Source organism: Cibotium barometz, chromosome 42 (assembly GCF_041138505.1).
Source record: "Cibotium barometz isolate CiBa-2024 chromosome 42, ASM4113850v1, whole genome shotgun sequence".
NCBI classification, from domain to species: Eukaryota; Viridiplantae; Streptophyta; class Polypodiopsida; order Cyatheales; family Cibotiaceae; genus Cibotium; species Cibotium barometz.
The window spans coordinates 42593892-42614106 of record NC_141087.1 but is presented as its reverse complement, the minus strand read 5'-3'; the positions used below and the strand labels follow the sequence as shown (position 1 = coordinate 42614106).

General features: G+C 43.3%; 1 protein-coding gene across 1 annotated transcript; it reads right to left on the bottom strand.

Moving 5' to 3' along the window:
- Positions 1–11479: 11479 nt before the first annotated feature.
- Positions 11480–12376, bottom strand: LOC147614496 (uncharacterized). The gene has a single exon (XM_086780544.1). It carries the CDS (start codon positions 12374–12376, stop codon positions 11480–11482), a length of 897 nt encoding a protein of 298 aa, XP_086636670.1.
- Between the last annotated feature and the right edge of the window lie 7839 nt (positions 12377–20215).

Below are 20215 nucleotides of genomic sequence, written 5' to 3'. Positions count from 1 at the left end.
AGAATGTAGCAAGCTACTAACCAAATTGATTTCCTTTCAAAATCTCAAAAAGATGCCAAATAGATGCCCACATAGAGTGAAAAATTCAAAATTCAAAAATTATATTGAGGATGATATTGAGTAATTTTTAGTGAAGGGGTGATGTATTATTAATTTGTGTCTCTTGGTTTCCAAAGGTTTTGATGAGGTGTTGAGTATGTTTTTTGTTTTTTGGCAATCTCAGGCTTCGCTTGAGCTAGTTTTATGGGATTGCGCCCACTCACACACACACACACACACACACACACACACACACTTGGTAAACCGCGGGGATTAAACCATGCAGGTGTGCCCAAAGGTCAACACCTTTACCGCTAGGCCAATTCCCTAAAAGTCATTGGTGACTTTAGAAAAGTTAGAAGCCATTATCTTGGGGATAGTTTCATTATTATATATATAAGAGAATCTTGGACACAAATCAAAGGTTGCTTTTATATTTAAGGTTGACATGTGGCAATGTCTTGATCATATGAGCAAACATGAGGTGGACACGCCAAAGAGATAAAAAGTGGATAAATTAGAATTGAGATAAGGTAAAATTCAAATAAATTCGGGTGGTGCACACACACACACACACACTTTTTCTTAACCGATAGAAAAAAGGACAAGATTAAAGCTTAATTGATTTTTCACCTTAATTAAAATCCTAATATATTTAGTCGATTTTGGAAGGCTGAATCTTAGTTATGTTTTTATGTTAATACAAATCCTATATTAATTTGGTTTCATGAATAAACATGTGACAATATTATGATTTTTGTGAAGACAAAGTTGAATTCTTGCTATAAATTTTGAATTTTAGCTTCTTAAAATTAAACTAAAGGTCAATTTTTGGTGACCGTTAAGCTACTTTAATTCACAATAGAGGTAATTAAGAGTTAGATAATAGATTTGGGATAAAGAGAACGTCTTTCTCAATGAGAGAGAGAGAGTGTGTGTGTGTAATGCCCCATCCTTTAATAAATTTCCTAGTTATATCCTTGTGTAAATTCTTTCTTTATTTCTGAAAATGGTGTATCTGTTGTTCTGCTACCCCAGGACCTTAACTCTGGTCACGGATGTTAATCCTTGAAGACCCAGGCTCAGTTCGATTAAATAAAAAAATTCCTATTTTTAGGGAGAAATTATAGGAAATTTTTGTTGCAGAATTAGATCCCAAAACAGGCCAAAAAGACATTCAGGCCAATAAAAAAAATTTCCTAAATTTTAGCCTTAAAAATAGGGATCGTTTTATTTTTGGCCAGAATCAGGCAACTCAAGACCAGATTTACGAAACACTTTTCGGGCCGTCAATCAAAGTCGCATTTTGCGAGAACATGCCGCGGTCCAAATAGGTATCTGGACATACTCTCCTAGAAATTAGGAGGTCATTAGGATATTTTAATACAAATATCTACGGCTTTTAAGTCATGTCCCGCTAAATTAAAATACGACCGGGACACAAAAATTCAAGTTATGGGAAAAACTTATTAATTGGAAAATCCCTAATTAATAGCTGAGGAACAAGATGAAGACGAGACAACCCTACCTGCACTTCATCAAGCTTCCAGTTCTCCTTTCTTCTCCTCCTCGGGAAGTCACCAACTAACCCGCTTGCCGGAATGGAAAAACTAAAGCTTATGGACTTGAAGCAGCTATCAAATGAACTTTGTTTATGCCATCTGGGCATGCGAGTCAGCTGGGGAGGTGGCCTTCATAAAAAATACGCATTTTTGAAGAGAGGGGACTATCTGATTGAATTAGCAGGCATGTGGGCTAGATGCTTCCTCCTTTTCCTATAAAAGCAGGGGTTGGAACCTCATTTTGGGAGAGTGGGAGCTCATACTCAAGCCTACATCCTCCTTGCAAGGTAAATTGCTGATGTTTTTAGCTTCTCAAGCTTCCATAGCCCCAAACCCTAACCCTAATTCCTCCATTTCTAGTGATTTTTCCATAATCCTAGAGAGAGGTAATTAGAGTTTATCTTAACCTCATGCAATCATAAGTAATAGGCTAGCTAAGTTACTGATTTTTGTTGTATTTTTCATGTATGCAAGCTTCCTCCTTATCTACTCTTATATCTCATTATATCTAGAGAGAGATGACTTTTTCTGCCTAATTATATATTAATCTAGAGAGATAGTGTATCTCCATAAAAAATTATGATAATCTATTTTGTATAGAGGTTAATTATACATTATTTTAGCATACCATCATGTTAGATTAAGAAATGAATCTCTGGTTTTGAATTAAAGCTAGAGAGAAGTGATATTTTCACTAGTTTTTGTCTGAATCTAGAGAGATAGTATATCTCCACTAAAAATTATGCTAATAGCCTTTCTACAGAGGTTATTTATGTATTATTTTAGCATACCATCATGTTATATTAAGAAATGAGTCTCTGGTTTTGCATTAAAGCTAGAGAGAAGTGATATTTTCACTAGTTTCTGTTTTAATCTAGAGAGATAATGTATCTCCACTGATAATTATGCTAATACCTTTTGTATAGAGGTTGATTATATATTATTTTAGCATACCATCATGTTAGATTAAGAAATGAATCTCTGGTTTTGTATTAAAGCTAGAGAGAATTTATATTTTCACTAGTTTTTGTTTTAATCTAGAGAGATAGTATATCTCCACTAAAACTTATGTTAATCCCTTTTGTACAGAGGTTAATTATACATTATCTTAGCATATCATGATGTTAGATTAAGAAATGAATCTCTGGTTTTGTATTAAATCTAGAGAGAAGTGATATTTTCACTAGTTTTTATTTTAATCTAGAGAGATAGTGTATCTCCAACAAAAATTATGCTAATCCCCTTTATACAGAGGTTAATTATACATTATTTTAGCATACCATCATGTTATATTAAGAAATGAATCTCTGGTTTTGCATTAAAGCTAGAGAGAAGTGATATTTTTACTAGTTTTTGTCTTAATCTAGAGAGATAGTGTATCACCACTAATAGTTATGATAATCCCTTTTGTATAGAGGTTATTTATATATTATTTTAGCATACCATCATGTTAGATTAAGACATGAATCTCTGGTTTTTCATTAAAGCTAGAGAGAAGTGATATTTTTACCAAGTTTTTGTCTTAATCTAGAGAGATAGTATATCTCCACTAAAAATTATGCTAATCCCCTTTGTACAAATGTTAATTATACATTATTTCAGTATAAAATCATGTGACATTAGGAAATGAATGAATCTCTGGTTTTATTTCAATATAAAATATAAAATCATGTGACATTAGGAAATGAATGAATCTCTGGTTTTGCATTAAAGCTAGAGAGAAGTGATATTTTCACTAGTTTTTGTTTTAATCTAGAGAGATAGTGTATCTCCACCAGGGTTGGAGCTGAAGGCTGGAGGCTGGGGGGGAATTTCCGGAATGAAAGGGAGGGGGGCTGAATATATAGGCCCCAGGGTAGGAGATCGGCCAACAGAGGTCGGCCACCTGTAGGGGGGTCGGCCAGCTGGCCGACCAGCTTACTGGCTGGGCCGACCAACTTGGTGTCTTGTCTGATTGCGAGTTGATTGTATATGAACAATGGCTGCTCGAGAGACTAGGATTCAAGAGCTTTTTCTTCAAAATCCTAGCAACTAGAGATCTCTTCACATTGCCTCCCACCTTAGCTTAATCACATGCCTGCACTAAAGGTCCCTCACTGATTTTCTACTAGCCTCCATGTCAAGATTGCCTCCAGAAGTGTACACGCACGCACGCACGCACGCACGCACGCACAAATAGATAGATAGATATAGAGAGAGAGAGAGAGAGAGAGAGAGAGAGAGAGAGACACGAACCACTTGACTTAGCAATGAAATTAAGGTGAGTACAATGGAGGGAAAAGGAGGTTTAAATAGAGCACAAGATTAGGATACCGACCCATATTAATTGTAGAAGACAATAATAACTAAGGCCTCCTTCTCACATATGAGATGCTCAATTCTAACACCCCCTCTGCAGCTCATAGGGGGCATAGATAGGAAAGCTAGGTCGATGACGATGCAACCATGGACACCTCAGCATTTGCAACTACTGAGTACACCTCGGAACAAGCACCAATCAACATGTCTCCACAAGAAAACGCCATCTTGAGCTTCAACTGGCCACATAGAACAATGAACTGTAGACAACTCCACATCTATGATTCCCCATTTGTTGAGCTGTGAACACATCACGTCCAAAAATCCTCTGAAAATTGAACTGTCAACTGAAGACGTCCAAAATCCTCGAACAATGAACTAGGAACTCATCCCATCCATAATCTACTAACAATGAATTGTGAACTCATCATGTCCATAGATTTGTTAAGTTGTTCCTTGCCAGATGCATCATGTGCCTTGAACTCGGACACACGGGTCCAAATCACATGTTGGGAGCTTCAATTAGCCCCCTCTCCTACTTACGTGCCTCTCTCTGGCTGAAGCATGTAACAGGATTACCGTCCCTATGGCTATATTGGAACCGACATCTCCTGATCCCCCTTTACTTCGTTAGCTCGAGGGAGATAGAGAATATGACTACTCCTAAAAAAAGAAGACCTGATCCATATGGTCTGACATATGTCTGACATATGTCTGAAGCATAAACTTCAACCACGCCCTTGATGATGACGACCAATTGAATGTCCCGTATTCAATCCTTCGTGAACTTGAAAGTGCCCAAGTATGGCAATCGAGATCCTCAGATTTGAATTGCGGGACCAAATCACTAGGAACAAAGCTATCTCGTCGTCCTGTCCACTGGTGCAGACTAACACGACCTCTCTTTACCATTGCCAAGAAAATAAGTTGCCTTGCATAGTGTGAGTTGTGGCATATTTACTAAATTTGAGTTAAGTGGGGAATAAGAGGTGTTTCCCACGCAATTTAACTCAACTGAAATAAATGGGCTAAAATTTGGATTTTGGACCAAATTTCTTCTGCGTCAAGAATCCCCATCTTAGCTTTGTGCTTGAGCTTAGTATTTGTATCACAAATACTTTCTATTTTTGGCAGGTATCTGACTCTTGCAGATACGCCTAGTATTTGGCTCTCGTAGATCCATCAAATACTATCACTAGTATTTGGCTCTCGTAGATCCATCAGATACGACTTATTTGAGTATCCCGGGCTACTCAAATGCTAAGGTCCCAGACCATTAGGGTTTCCAACCCTAATTCCTGAGGGTCCCTATTATTAGGGTAGCGAACCCTAATAACTGGGGTTTCCCTTCCTATTTACTAAGGGTCCCTACTATTAGGGTAGCGAGCCCTAATAGCAGATATTTCTTGACCCTTAGGGCTCCAAGCCCTAATCACTTAGGGTCCCTGACCCGTAGGGTTCCAAACCCTAATAGCTTAGGGTCCCTGACCCTTAGGGTTCCAAACCCTAACTATTTCTTAGAGTCCCTGACCCTTAGGGTTCCAAACCCTAACTAACTGAGGATCCTGGATCCTTAGGGTTCCAAACCCTTAGGGCTCCAAGCCCTAATCACTTAGGGTCCCTGACCCGTAGGGTTCCAAACCCAAAAAGCTTAGGGTCCCTGACCCTTAGGGTTCCAAACCCTAATCTATCTTTTGCAATTTGGTTCTCCAAGATCCATCAAATGTGCAACAGAAAAACACATCATTAGTTAGCTCAAATTAAGAGATAACTTTAGAAGGTGTTTAAACTTATTTTTAGCTATTTTAGCTAGTCATGACTAAAAAGTAACATTTCTCCCACCCCCCCCACCTAGGTATGCTCTGCCTCAGCAGAAGCTCATGATGATGTAATAATCTGCAATGTGGGAAATCATAGTGGGAAAATATCACTCCTTGTGAGGAAAATGTTCAAGAAAAAATGCTTTTTTAATGCAAATCTGGTAGACTCGGGAAATTAAAAACATACTATTTACTAATATAGAAAATATGGGCATTAAAAGTGTGAAAAAAGTTGGTCCTAGGTGTTTTTGTATGTACTTGGGTTATGCATGGGCGTAGGCTATTGTCCTTTCCTTCCCGCAAAAAGGTCCCACTCACTTTGACTGCAAGACATTCATGTCCGAGCAGCAACCGACATCCACCGCCTCGATCAAAACGCCAATGATACACCAATCAATCCAAGTGGAAGATGCCCGGTGTATGTAGGGATCGGGGAGCACACGCTAGCAAGGAGAGAGGGAGAGAGGAGAAGCACACAACACACAGGATGCGGGTGGGGAGACTATCAAGTGGTAGCTCCCCCTATACAATATAATCACTATAAGTATAGGGTACAGTGGGCGGGCACCCGTGACTCGGGCGGCCGGGCAAGGCACGTACGCCTTTACCCCAACAACCTCCCACTCAAAGGCCAATGTGCCGATAAGTGAAAGCCTACTAGTCTACAACTAGTGTATGTACAATGGATGAGAGATATGACTGACTCTTAACCAACGCCCACGCTCTCTGTCGAGCTATATGCATGCATCTGTATCCGCTCCAGCGATAACCATACATGTGTATCCCTGCTAGAGCATGCACGCACATCATGCAGGTATCCCGTAATGACCTGCACTGCTCCCCCATGCTCAATGCTCGTGTCAGTCACCATACGACTAACAACTCCCACTGCAGTTGCTATGTCGGGCCTCGATTTCAACATCTCGTACATGAGGGCACCGAACGCTGATGCGACCCTGGCAATCTCTGCCAACCTGACAACTGTGACTTAGAAATCCACTCAAGGCAATCTGGGATCTCCGGGGGAGTGACCAACTCTCCCTCGACCTGGAGATCATGCCACTCTAACTCTGAAACCTGGAGTGTCTGCTCGTGCCCACTGCATATCACATGCATACCAAGAGTATCTCCCTGTCTTGAATCCTGTGTATCCGCATCAAGCTCTGGCATAAGCATATCAAGAAATGACTGAACTATAGCTGACTGCTCAGCATGCATGTCAGTCACGACCATCATCTCATCCAATGACACGCTCAGCTGTGCGTCACTAGAGCCATCGCCCTCTACATGTCTATCCTCAGACAACACCTGCACAGCTGGCTCAACCTGCTCAACTAACGTCTGAGCATCCTGCAACTCATCTGCAAAAGAGACTCGTCTCGTCTCTCGAGATCTACATGGTTGCAATGTCACAGAGACTACTACATTGTCTCTCACATGATCAACATGCAAAGGCTAAACCATGCCACACCTGGCACCTCTCTCAATCACTAGCGATCCCCAATGCATATGAAATGACTGCTCTCCAAGCAACACATGGCATCCACAATCTCGCAATTGTCTCATTGAGATCAAATCCTGTCTCAGATCTGGCACGTAACGCACATGACGTAGCGTAAATAATGTACCACCAAGCAATGACAAACATACATCTCCTGCACCCTCAAACCAATCTCCCCCATGGACATAGAGATGAGGACTAGACTCCCCCATAGATGTGGGTGTCGCATACATATCATGTAATCACTGCCATAAAGCATGAGTTGTTGTCTCCTTCGAGAATAGCCAATAAATAGACTCAACGAGATGCAATCTGATCGTGGATATCGCTAGCTCATCCAAATCTTGCCAATCCCCATCGCGCATAGACTTGGGCTTTGCCAACAAACCACACAACGGTTTATCTTGCCCCAAATGAGTCAATGCATCTAGCATCCGTGCTTTCCAAGTGACAAAGTCTTCACCATCAAACCGTGTCAGACCATAACACTGAAAATCAAATGAGGATTCAGTCATAATGCTCGCACAAGAGCAACAAAGATGACTTGGAAATGCTGAACAAAATCAGCCCAAAACTGGCTCACAATCGCATCAACAATAGTCCATAATCATAGCTCACAACCAAATGCAAAACCACATCACCAAACGTCACTCAAAAGTGACTTCATAAACTGTTGCAATCAATGTGTCTGCGGAATCCTCAACGCAAAAGATTCCCACCTGAACAAAATCCGTCCAAGAGGAAATGAATGGATGCGGAATCCTCAACACAATCCATTCACTCACAATTTGTAGCTGCACACTGGCTCAAAATAGCCTCAACTTGCGTACATAACCATAAGTGCAAAACCGCACAGAAATAGACAACAAAACGTATGTCAAAACTGTATGCAAGTCCTCTCAAGAGCAACAAATGCTCGAGATGCCAAAACCCAAAAAACAAATGCTCAAGATGCCAAAACTCTCCCACCCAAGAGCAATCCTAGTTGCAAATCCCGAGTGTAACGGCAATCCCAACCTGGATTGCATCAACAACGCACATAAAACTCCTGGGAAAATTTCGCCAGAGTTTCGACAGCAAAATGGCTATAAACCAAATAACCAACTAACTACCTGCAAGCTCAAAACCATGAGCAACAAAGGCGCATCAAACTCTGCACTCAGACATGCATAAAATCTCTGAGGATATGTGTCTCACACATGCACTGTGGCAATAGGCAATCAACTGGCAAATCTGGATGGAAAACGAAGTGTAATCGATGCTCAAAACACAGCTGAATTTCAACTCACTGTGCCAAAAGGCGAATCACGGAACCTCACGTCCGAAAAGCACACACTAAGCGCATCCACATGGCAACATAAACGAGCATCAAATCTATGCACAATCCATGCATCAACTGAGCATCCACCAATGGCTACAAATCAGCCCACAACATGCCACAAAATGCATGCCAAAAAAAATGTGTACACTGCTCTCCGTATAGCTAGCTCAAATCACCTGAGCTCATAAATCTCCCACGTGAGCGAATAACGGCTCAACCCGCATGCATGAATACCATGCAGCCAACACTGCTCACTGCCTGTTCCGGTAGGCATCACAAAAAACATAGAGTAATCACGAGCTCTCACGTGTGTCCACATGCACATCCACAATAGGCATACATAACCACAAGTACATCTGACACGCAGAATAACACTGCCAATGTCCTGCAATCTGTACTCAAGAAATGTAACAAAGTACACCTATCTCGTGCAACACATGCACGACCAACAAATGAGCATACCACGCTCACAACATCTGCAAAACCCGCAGATCTAATGGCCAAACCAAGACCTATACCTGTCAATGGAGTTTGAGTACCTGCACCTGTACCTGTGGATGTACCTGCAACCTGTCGCACCTGTGACCTGTGACACGAGAACACTGCTCGAATCCGCTCACAAAAGAGCCACGTTACTCAACCACAATCCCTGTACCTGCAATGTCGTAGATGACAACACTTGCTCACATGAAGAAGGTAAGGGGCACCTATGAAGAGGCTATGGGAAGCAAATCTGGAACCCAAGCCAGGCTCCTGAAGGCGAGGAAATTTTAAAACCCTGATTTTGCAACATAAATGAGCGTTTTTAGCCAATTTTACACAGACCCAGGTACTACGTACCTATTTTTGTTCCGGGCGGCCAATTTTGGTTGGGTAGAGTATCTATTCAAAAAAATTTGACACTGGTACCAAAATTCCCCTGTTATGCTGCAGATCTCCTACCAAGATGCCCACATTGCTCCACCACAAAGGGAACACACAAGGGGCAATCACTATGCAGCAAAACAAGTACCTTGAGCTCCACGGTGAGCTCAAAACATCGTTGCTCCACCACACACGCGCTGCGCACACGCCGCACGCCAGGCTCTGATACCAGTTGTAGGGATCGGGGAGCACACGCTAGCAAGGAGAGAGGGACAGAGGAGAAGCACACAACACACAGGATGTGGGTGAGGAACACACAGGATGTGGGTGAGGAGACTATCAAGTGGTAGATCTCCCTATAGTATAGGGTACAGTGGGCGGGCACCCGTGACTCGGGCGGCTGAGCAAGGCGCAGACGCCTTTAGCCCAATAGTGTAATCAATTGGTGCTCATGTTCATCTTTCAAAAGGTCAACATATACCCTTTAGTTGTAAACAAACATTCAAAAGAGATATATAATGCACTTTTTTTAAGACTCAATGGAAGGACTCACAACTCGTTCATATACCACAACCAGAGTTCGGGGGGATGGCTACCCCCGGGCGCTATCACGCTCCACCAGGCGTCCACACGCACGTCCCTCCAGAGGGACTCAAAGCCAAAACCTTTTGGTTGAGAGGCCGAGACCCTACCACATCCAGATTTTCGAGGGGATGGCTACTCCCGGGCGCTCTCACGCTACGCCAAGCCCACACATGCATGTCCCTCCCGAGGAGGCCAAAGGGAAACTCATACCCACAACCTTTTGTTTGAAAGCCCTAGACCTTACCATTACACCAGCTTCAGGCCACAAATAAATAATGCATTCTCGCACAATATATTATTCACACATACTCTCGCACACTCTCATCACGTATTCTCGATCTAATCATTGGGGAACCCTATTTATTTTGCTTCATTCTGCATGCCTAAGTGACTTATAGAATTGTCATAGCCTTGAGGATAGTTCCCCTTTCAGATTTGTGGTAGACTCACCTCAATCCACCCCTTTACATGGGGTCATAATATGAGAGAAAGATTTGCTCAAAGGCAGAGACAGATGTCCATGAGCAAAATGGGTAACACCAAGATCAGAGTGTGCAAAGGACACACCCTCTCAAAAACAGAACAGTAAACAGGAACAGACCATGCCCACCCAGCAGAGAAAGGGGCTTGCTTGGAAGGGGTTGCAAGCCTATAAAAGGTCACATCCATCCATCATATGCATCTCTCTCTTGCAGCAGACAATCCCCATCATCACCATTGCCAGCCAAAACAGCGACTGTGTGTGAAAGTGGGTGCATGAAGTATACACCAGAGGTTTCAGATAAATAACCGCTAATTCCCAATGTGGATTACGACATCATGAGCTTCCACAGGGGACACATTGCATACCTAGCTAGGTGCAGTTGGGGGCACCCAGAGTGCAGGGCTGGCAGTCCCCCTGCCCCCAACCGAGGTACGTGGTACCTCCTCTGCAGAAGTTCACGCATTGAACACTATAGGACTCAGAAAAATATACAACTTTGGAATTGTTCAACATCAACACATACACAGGTCTTTCATCTCATTAAAATCGAATAGCACCAATACTAGCTGAATGGAAGTTTATTTCAAAACTGAGCATTACACCAGAATATAGCTGAGGGCTTTGCATTCGACAAAACAGATATAAACAGTTAATATAACAAGAAACAAGAGTCTTCTGTTCCGAAGTAGCCCTCATTAGCTCCATATCCTACTTACAGATACAAAACACCATCCAGTAGCTCCTCAGATCGTAGGAGGACAGCTGGTTGCTTGTAAAACGGGCCAGCTGAAAAGGCAAGCCAAAAAATAATTATCTTTTTGTGTGTGTGTGTGTGTGTGTGTGTGTGTGTGTGTGTGTGTGTGTGTGTGAGAGAGAGAGAGAGAGAGAGAGAGAGAGAGAGAGAGAGAGGACACCCAGGCAGTTAATGGTGTGATGTATGCTTGACTGTATGATTGCACTTATTATGTACTTGTACTCCTTGTGCAGATCCGAAACCATAACAGCTCAGAAGCCAGCAGATTGATCACCGACCCTCTGAAAGATTGCTTCTAAAATCTTGTCTGCAAGCATGCGTGTCCTCTGCCGGTTTTCTTGTACAGCACTTAATGCTTCTGTCAGATACCCCATCTTGAACTCCTCCCATAGTTTCATGGAAGGTCTGGGGAAGTAGGGGTCATTCGCGAAGAAGGCATCCACAACAGCAGCCACAAAACTTTCACAGTCATTCGGATCTACCTCTCTCACCTGGTTAAAGTCCAAGCAATAGCACTTGAATTTCTTGAAAGGATCCAAGGGATCTCCACCAAGTACAAATTCAACGTCCCTGGCATCACAATTTGCAACAAAATGCAAGCGAGCTAGCAATCGCCCCATGTCCATACTGATGCGACCCGTGGGGAGGTCCAGCTCCTCCAAGGAGTCAGTGTCCAGTGCCCAGTTGTTGGCGTTGAAGAAACGACGCGGGTGATCTGCACTGCCATTCCTCGTTTTACCCAGATAGATCCTGGCCAGGAAACCCTTCTCAAAATCTTTATACTGCGAAGGGAAGAACCTCTCCCTAATCACAAGAGTTAGATTCCTGGGCACAGGCCACACTCTCTCCATAATGTAAAGACAAGATACATCCTCCATACCTTCAACTTTCTGCTGCAGGGCCATGTCTCTTCTGAAGAGGCCGAAGGAAGTGTAATAGCCGGACACAGATGGGATGGAGAAGAGGAGGCCCTCACCTGACGCGCATTTAGAGGCTCTCTGCAGAGCCTGAAACTCCCGTAGAAGCTCCGGGCACCTAGAACCATCCTTGACTACCTTCAGAGCAACAGAGTTTCTCCCCTCCCACACAAACACCTCCGCAAAGCTGCCTGCCCCGATCCGAGCAAGTTTGAAGCCCTCGTCGCTCATGCTTGAAAGCAGAGAGAGAGAGAGAGAGAGAAGGCCTCCTCACTTGAAAATCAGAGCCGCGAGAGCGCAGAGAGCGAGGGTTAGGCCGCTCGTGAATCCAGTGGCTCAGGCTCTCACTGAAGTGAAGAGTCTAAAGGTGGTAATTCTAGTCAATTCATCGAGGAGAGGTCAGAGCTACATCATTATAAAATCAAACAGTTGAATGTATATGATTTATTCAGCTGTCGGATGAAGCTAAATCTGCTCATTGTGCACTGTACGAGAGTAAGAGAACAATTTGTTAGTTAATGTCACAAGCTCCCTATGTGTACACGTGAGGTAGAAGAAACCCTATGCATCATATTCACAAGAAAAAGATTCACTTTGTCTTGCTGTCCAAGGTAGAATGCAAAGAAGTGGAGAGAGAGAGAGAGAGAGAGAGAGAAGAAGGTAGTGCGAACAATCCTTTTCACTATATATGTATATATACATACATATATATATACATATATACATATATATTCTAGAAGGTTCTAGAAGTTTCTAGAAAGTCCAGGAAGGATCTAGAAGGTCCTAGATGGATGTGGAAGGAGGAATCTGCAAGGATTTCTCCTTGCAAATCAAGCGGCGGTGCTGTGACCCAGAAACATCTCGACACAGCTGGCTAGAAGCTGCTACACTGGATGCTAAAAAGGCCACAGGATCACTAATCTGGACTACTGCAAAAACAGACCAGATACAATGGATACCTTGGGATAAATCCTCATGAGTGAGTATAGAGATTGGAATCCAACCAACTTGACGAGGGGCCAAAGAGGACTAAAAGGTAATGCATAAAGAGATAGGAGCATGATCATAGAGTACAGTGCCAAGCCAAATGCATACAGTGCCTCCAAGGGCAGCAACCCAATGACTAACATAAAATCTATCCAATCGCTCTAGAGGCCTACCATGCTGATGAGACGGAAGCCCCAGGAGTAATGCAAGGATCCGAAACGTCTGCTAAAAGAGGGGGTATGCCATGCCTCACATATAGAGGTAGCAAGCAAAAATATGTCCCACGCATCTTGCTCCAAATGCAAGATCGAGGAGAGAACAGATGGCACCTATGCTCGCCAATCATCCACAGACTCAACATTGTTAAAATCCCCACCACCAATAATCCAAGAATCCACAGTAGGCAATACATCTACAATGAGAGTCCAAAAACGAGATCGAGCACATGGCTCTGTAGGCACATAAACTGACATAAAGCATAATAAGGTATCCTCAATCCTAAAAACATACACTGACGAATTGCGCTCGCTGAAGCCCAGCTTAGCTCCGCCTTCGCCGCCTCCCCCCCCTGCTCGACACCCCAGCCCTTGCTTGCCTTCACTTCGCCACCCAACCCCCTGCTCGCTGGTTGTCACCCAACGATCGAGCAGGGGCTGCTTTTCGCCGCCCCAGCCCTCGCGCCCCTGCTCTTCATCCCCCCCCTTCCCCCTGCTTACCTGCGCCATCTCCTCGCCTGCCCCTTGCCCTGCGCCTCACCTCCTTCACTTCGCCCTGCTGCCCCTTCCTCTTTTCGGCGTTCCCCCCTTTTTTGGGGCTCCCCGCCGAGCTCCCCCCCTTTTCCGCCTCCATTTCCGCTATCTCGAGCTCGGGTGTTGTTTTTTTTCTCCTTCCGCCTCCTGCGCTTCGACTCTCTGACGTCACTTCTTCCATTTGCTTCCGCCTTCTTTCGGGCTTCAGACTCTGATGGAGGATTCTACCGCCCCACCACAGAGGGACTCTATTGCAGCCTCCTCGCCCGACCCTGAGGATCCCCCCATCAGGCTTTCTCTCACGCCGGCAGAGGAAGCAAGCCTCACAGCAGAAGTGGAACGGCTTCAGGTGCTTTCCACTATCTGCAGGATAGTCGACACCCGCCCCAGCAGAGGGGAGTTGCGTGACCTTATGATGATTGCGAATAATTATGGAATTTTCTTGGTAGGAGTTTTGTATTTTTTACTAATTTTGGCTATTTTTTAAACCTATTTTTGCTCAAAAATTAATAAAGGTAGGTAATGATGCCAAACAATCATTCTGACTATAAATGCCTGATCTACATTCTGTAGGGAAGAATCCACGAAGGTTTGGAATAATTTGGACAAAGTTCAAAATTTTGCTTACCTACCACGGTGCAATTCTGCAAAAACAGAATAAGTAAAGCTTCTCACCTCCAAACACGGTACTGTCTGATCTGGGATTTAAGTATATGGGGTATTACACACATTAGATTGCACAAACATCATAGGTTAGTAGGCCGGGTTGGGGGCATATGCATCTGGGCACATAGATTTCAAATCATTTGTAATTTTCACTTGAGAGAGAGAGAGAGAGAGAGAGAGAGAGAGAGAGATTTTAGCACCTAGAGCGAGTGGATTTTTGGAGCCTATGTATGAGCACACTGGAACACACCGCACTAAGCCATGAGAGGTAGGTCTTCTACACATGTAAGAGTTGATGTTTATCCATATGATGCATGGGTTTACACAAAACACGGGCTAGGAATGACAAAACACACACCGCACCACACTGAACGCTAACTAGCTTGCATGATTCACCAAACCTAACCCATTGAAGCTCAAATTTCACGAGTGTAACCCACTAACATAGAACATGAAGACATAACCAGCACATCTTTCTGTGCAGGAAGCTCCAGACGTGCATGTCTAGACAAAATCATCTTTCTAGGCACATTTTGCATAAGGGCATAATCTCATCATGTTTCCCATACCTCCTATATGACATGCATCAAGATTGCACCTTGCACCCCAAAATCATGAGAAAACCTCCAAACACGTGTCTAAGTGTCCAACTACACAAATCTTGCATCTGTGATCTCCAATCATGCTCAACTAGCACACCAAGCATACATTAGTGATGTACAAGATCTCCCCTACACACTCATCACATTGCATGTTAAAAAACACAAAGTTTGCCCAGACACGTGTGTCTGGACATATATGTTGAAAAGGCACAACTAAGCATGCCATCAAGTTTCTCATCCTTGCCAGATCACGTGTACATAATTTTATCACCAAGCATACACATCAATTGCACAAAACAGGTGTTAGAGTCCGACAAATTTGGCACTTTGATTGGCAAATGAAGGATCAATTAACAAAGCAAGAGCATATTCATGGTCCCAAGGCATAGAGGAGCACAACCATATGCTCAAAATGAAAAAAAACTGACTAAGTGTCTAGACACGCATATCTAGAGGAGCATCTTGGTATAAATGAGTAAAATAAAGAAACTAAGCACATAGCTGGCTTGCCTAGGGTACATACATGCCAAATATGCAAAGAATTGCTAGAGGTGCCATGTGTACACTTAGAAAGAGTAGGAAACAAGTCTCTAGAGAGTGATGAAAGTGACCCAAACATGCCTTGACCCAAGGAATCTTAGGGAATTTGGCACATGAGAGTCATCAAGAGAGCAAGGGGAATCCAACCATGCCAACCAATTGCAAAATTGACTCTCCAACAAGAAGATTCTCTAGACACGCATGTCTACTAGACATGCGTGTCTAAGTGAAAGTTTTCCAAATGGACTTTAGAGCATACCCTCTCCCTCTCATTCCCCATTCTCTATGGACCCTAAGGGTGTATTCACAAGCAAAATTAGACTAATAGAGGAGAAATTAGGGCTAGATTAGCATTTGGAGAGCACTAGACACTAAAATTGGCAATTTTGGGCAAAGACAGGTTGACATGATGACTTTAGCTTCCCTAAAGGAATAATGATAGTGCTAGGGTGCCATAGGAGCTTTCAAATCAAAAAACAGAGTAGGGATGCTCAAGATAAGGCCAAGGAACGGAATTCAGAGTCAAAAGAGCATATTTTTTGCTATGCGGACTTGCCGGGGACACTCTCAAGAAAAATGAGCCAATTTTGCATTGCATACATATGCATCAATCCTCTCACGAGGTACACCATAAAAAAATTTAGTGTACCATGTGCGTTCAAAAGGAGGGGGTTTTTAATTATATTTTTTGAGAAAATTTAACAGGATTAAATTAACAAGTGGGTGTTTTTAATTCAATTTTAGAAAAAATCATTTAGTGCATAAGTAAAGAGGGGTTGTTTTTTTTGGGGAGAAATTTTAAGGGTTTTTTTAAATACCTCTTGAACGCACGTGATACCTACGGTTTTCTAATGGTGCACCCCCCGAGCACCAATCATTCACAAGCATTCCTCTCATATGCATATGCATGCTAACAGTCTTGCATAGGGAATTCAAGAACACTAACCACTAACACACTAACAACAGGAGAAGTGAATCTAAACGACTAAAAATGACAAAAAACTAAGCTCTGCTTGTTTTTTAATGTCTGTTCATAAACACAAAGCATCAGGACTGACAGCCCACCTAAGCGGAAGAAGGCAATGCAAAAGCCTGCAAGCATACTAGAGGACATGGCTCCATATGGATACCAACTTCATCGACAATGAGACACTTGAGCATAATGAAGCTTGCTTGTTCAAGGGGGCTTTTTATGACAATAATGCAAAGAAGGTGGGCATCGTCATGCCACAAGATTCCTTTTTCAAAGTTTAGAAGGATGAAGAGTGCCAGAAGATATTCAACAAAGTAGGCTTGGATGGCTACTTCAAGCTACAACCATGGGGAGTTGAACCTCAAAGGGCATATGAACTAATAACAACAATAAAAGAGGAAGGATCAGCAAAGCTCACATAAAAAGACAGGGAGGACCTACAAGTACACATAACTGAGGAGCTAATCACTGAAGCCCTCAAGCTCCCACACCTCGAGACAAGGTCATGAAAGTCCCCTTTCAACTCACTGATGCAGACAAGAGAGCCACTTTTATGAACGGTCTAGGGAAACACAAGACTTTTAATAAGGACCTAGTGCACAAGGAGCTGGATCTACCTTTATGGCTTTATAGCTAAGCCCCAGTGGTACACACAGCCTTCAAGACGGATTGAAAACTTCATGAAGCAAGCATATGGGGGTAACCAAAAGCAAGAAGGGGACTTTGTAAAGAATATCCTTATAGAGATGATGAGTCACAAGTAGAGCAAAGGCCTGGGCACCATTCCACACCTTGGGGCCAGCCTAATGTTGACAAGAATTACTTATCATACTCTTGGGATGGGAGAGGAACTCCCACCATGCCTTTCATAAGAAGAAGCTGCCTCAAGAGTCAGACCTATCTCTCCAGCCAAGCCAAGCATGGTCATACCACCCAAAGCCACAAGAAGCAGAGCTAGAGTGCTATACAAGCACAGAAGGCCAATGTCAGAAGGCAAGTCGCACAACGTCTACAGAGCCCTTAAGAAAGTCAAGAGCGACACACCCATATTCATATCTGGAATAGAGAAGGGCAAGGAAGATCTTGTTGAGCCAGAACAAAGGACAAAACACATAGAGGATCCAAGGTTCCAAAAAGCCCGCAATGAACGAATGACGAAGCTTAGAGAATAGGCAAGACCAGAGGCCCACAGACAAAGCCTGGTTCAAGAGCTTTTGGGGAAAGCCAAAGGAAAAGAATAAGGGGTTGAAGAGCAAAATGAAGGGAGGCTAGCAAGAACCAAATGAAAATCTCGTGAGACTATGAGGCCAACCTAGACCACTTTGCCAGACAAATCAAGAAAATGGTTGAGCAAGTAGCAGAGCTAGATAGGATGCAAAAGCCAGATGATTTGAGAATGGGGCTAGAAGCAGAACTCCATGACAAGTCCCTTTGGACCCCAAGAAGGGAAGAGAACCATGGAAGCAAGGACATCTCAACCCTCATGACTTTCGAGAAGATCTTTTATACAAAAGAGTGGCTAAAGAAGCCTTCCCAGTTTCATCAAAACAGGGAAAACCCAAGAGCAAGAAGGCCAAATGGACCCTGACAAGGAGAAAGTGGGAGATCCAGCCAACAAGGCGGCTATCAATTCTACTCCACCATTGGAAGGTACACCAACCAAACAAGAGAAAGAAAATGGAGGCCATGAGAATGAGAAGATGGGCAAGGGGAATGAAATGGACGCACCCAAGGCACTTGAAGTTGATAGCACCCCGCTTGTGCTAGTCATCAAAGTAGAAGGCACAATCAAGGGCCAAGCAATGGTGGCTGCATTCGCTACAAAGAGGCCTGAAGAAGACGATCCCCTCATTCTACCAAAGCCACAAATTATCACATTTAGAAGGGTGAACAAAGGGAAAAGGCCATCTGAGATAATTGAAGCAGGAATCAAGATCATGGAAAAGGCAACCCATAGATAGAGTTGAAGAAGAAAGAAGGCTATTACTCACACCAATAGTGGCTTAGACCTTGCTAAGCTTAACAAACAAGCCTCACAAAGATGGATAAGGACAAGCAGGCCCCAATGGCGAGAAGGATGAAGAAAAATCAGCCCACGAAGAATATTTCTTTGTCTCATTGATAGCTCTGACAAGATGATAGGATGGAGCAAGATATCTCTCATCATCTAAATCACATCCATCGTTGCATGCGAAAGATAAACAAGGCTACCCAACTGAAGGACGTTGATAATAGAAACCTCCAAGAACTTTAAGTGCCTTTCAATCCATGGCTAGCAACCAAAATGATAATATCATTGAGATCCAAGAGATAGTGAATGCCAACCTATACAAGGCAAAGTAGGCTAGGAGCAAGGAGTTTAGTGACAGGCTGAATGAGGCAATCCAAAGAGCCATCAAGGTAGAGAATGAGGCTAAAGAAAAAGAGCTTCAAGACAATCAAGTAAAGATGGCTTTGAATGTGCCAAATAATAGATGTGTGGCAGCCTAGGATACATTGAATCAGATTCTTGCAGATCCGATATTAGCCTCACAAGGAGTATCAACATCCGATGAAGTCGCCAGGAAAGAACAAGAAGGTCTCAAGGGGCAATTAAAGCCAAAGGAACTTCAAGTGGACATGTTGTCATAGATGTTCTTACAAAAGGAAAAAGAATATCAACAAAAGATAAGAGCTCTTGAAGAAAAATTGGATCATGCTGCCAACACAAGCCTACAAGCTAAAGAGGCAAGCAGCCACCTACCCATGTCAAAGATCCCCAAGGAAGGAGGGGAGTTTATGGAGCCCTTCATTGAAGATTCCTCCCACACAATCACCTCGCACACCAACTACCCTCTCTCAATCGCACACACTCTCACAAAACACCACCATAGGCACACACACAAGGGACCGCACATTGGCTTTCGAGCCGATAAGAAAATTCAAAAGGGGGGGAGAGAGAAGATGGATTGTGATATCACTTAAACTCACACAAGCATACACAAGTATGGCCTCATAGGGCCTAGATACATAAACAAATCATCACTTGCAAAGCATGTACAAGTGCCAAGAATAGGGGAAGTAGGGCACATCAACTACTTCAATCCCTTATCTCAATTGGCAAGCATGCACATAGCCCTCAAGGTCACAAACACATAGACTTTTGATAATCACAACACATAGCCCTCAAGGTCACAAACACATAGACTTTTGATAATCACAACACATAGCGTCATGGCCCTCACTCTCTCTCATACACATTTGCCAATCACATGGCACACATACACACATAAACAAATGGCTTTTTAGAAGGGCAAAGCCTCAACCCCACAAAGTGCACAACACATGTGCTCCAAACACCATCATCTTCATTACAAGATGTGAGGATTCCACCCCATCAACAACATTCACCATTATTTCGCTCAGCCGAGTGTAGCTGCTACTATGAATGCGGTCTTGACAGTGGCCATATCTCATTTTTCCTCCGGCTTGAGTGTTCGATACTATTTTCCGGCCTTGTCATCTAAGGTAAGACTAAAAGCGTGGCTTTTCGAGACATCATTTCTCTCACTCA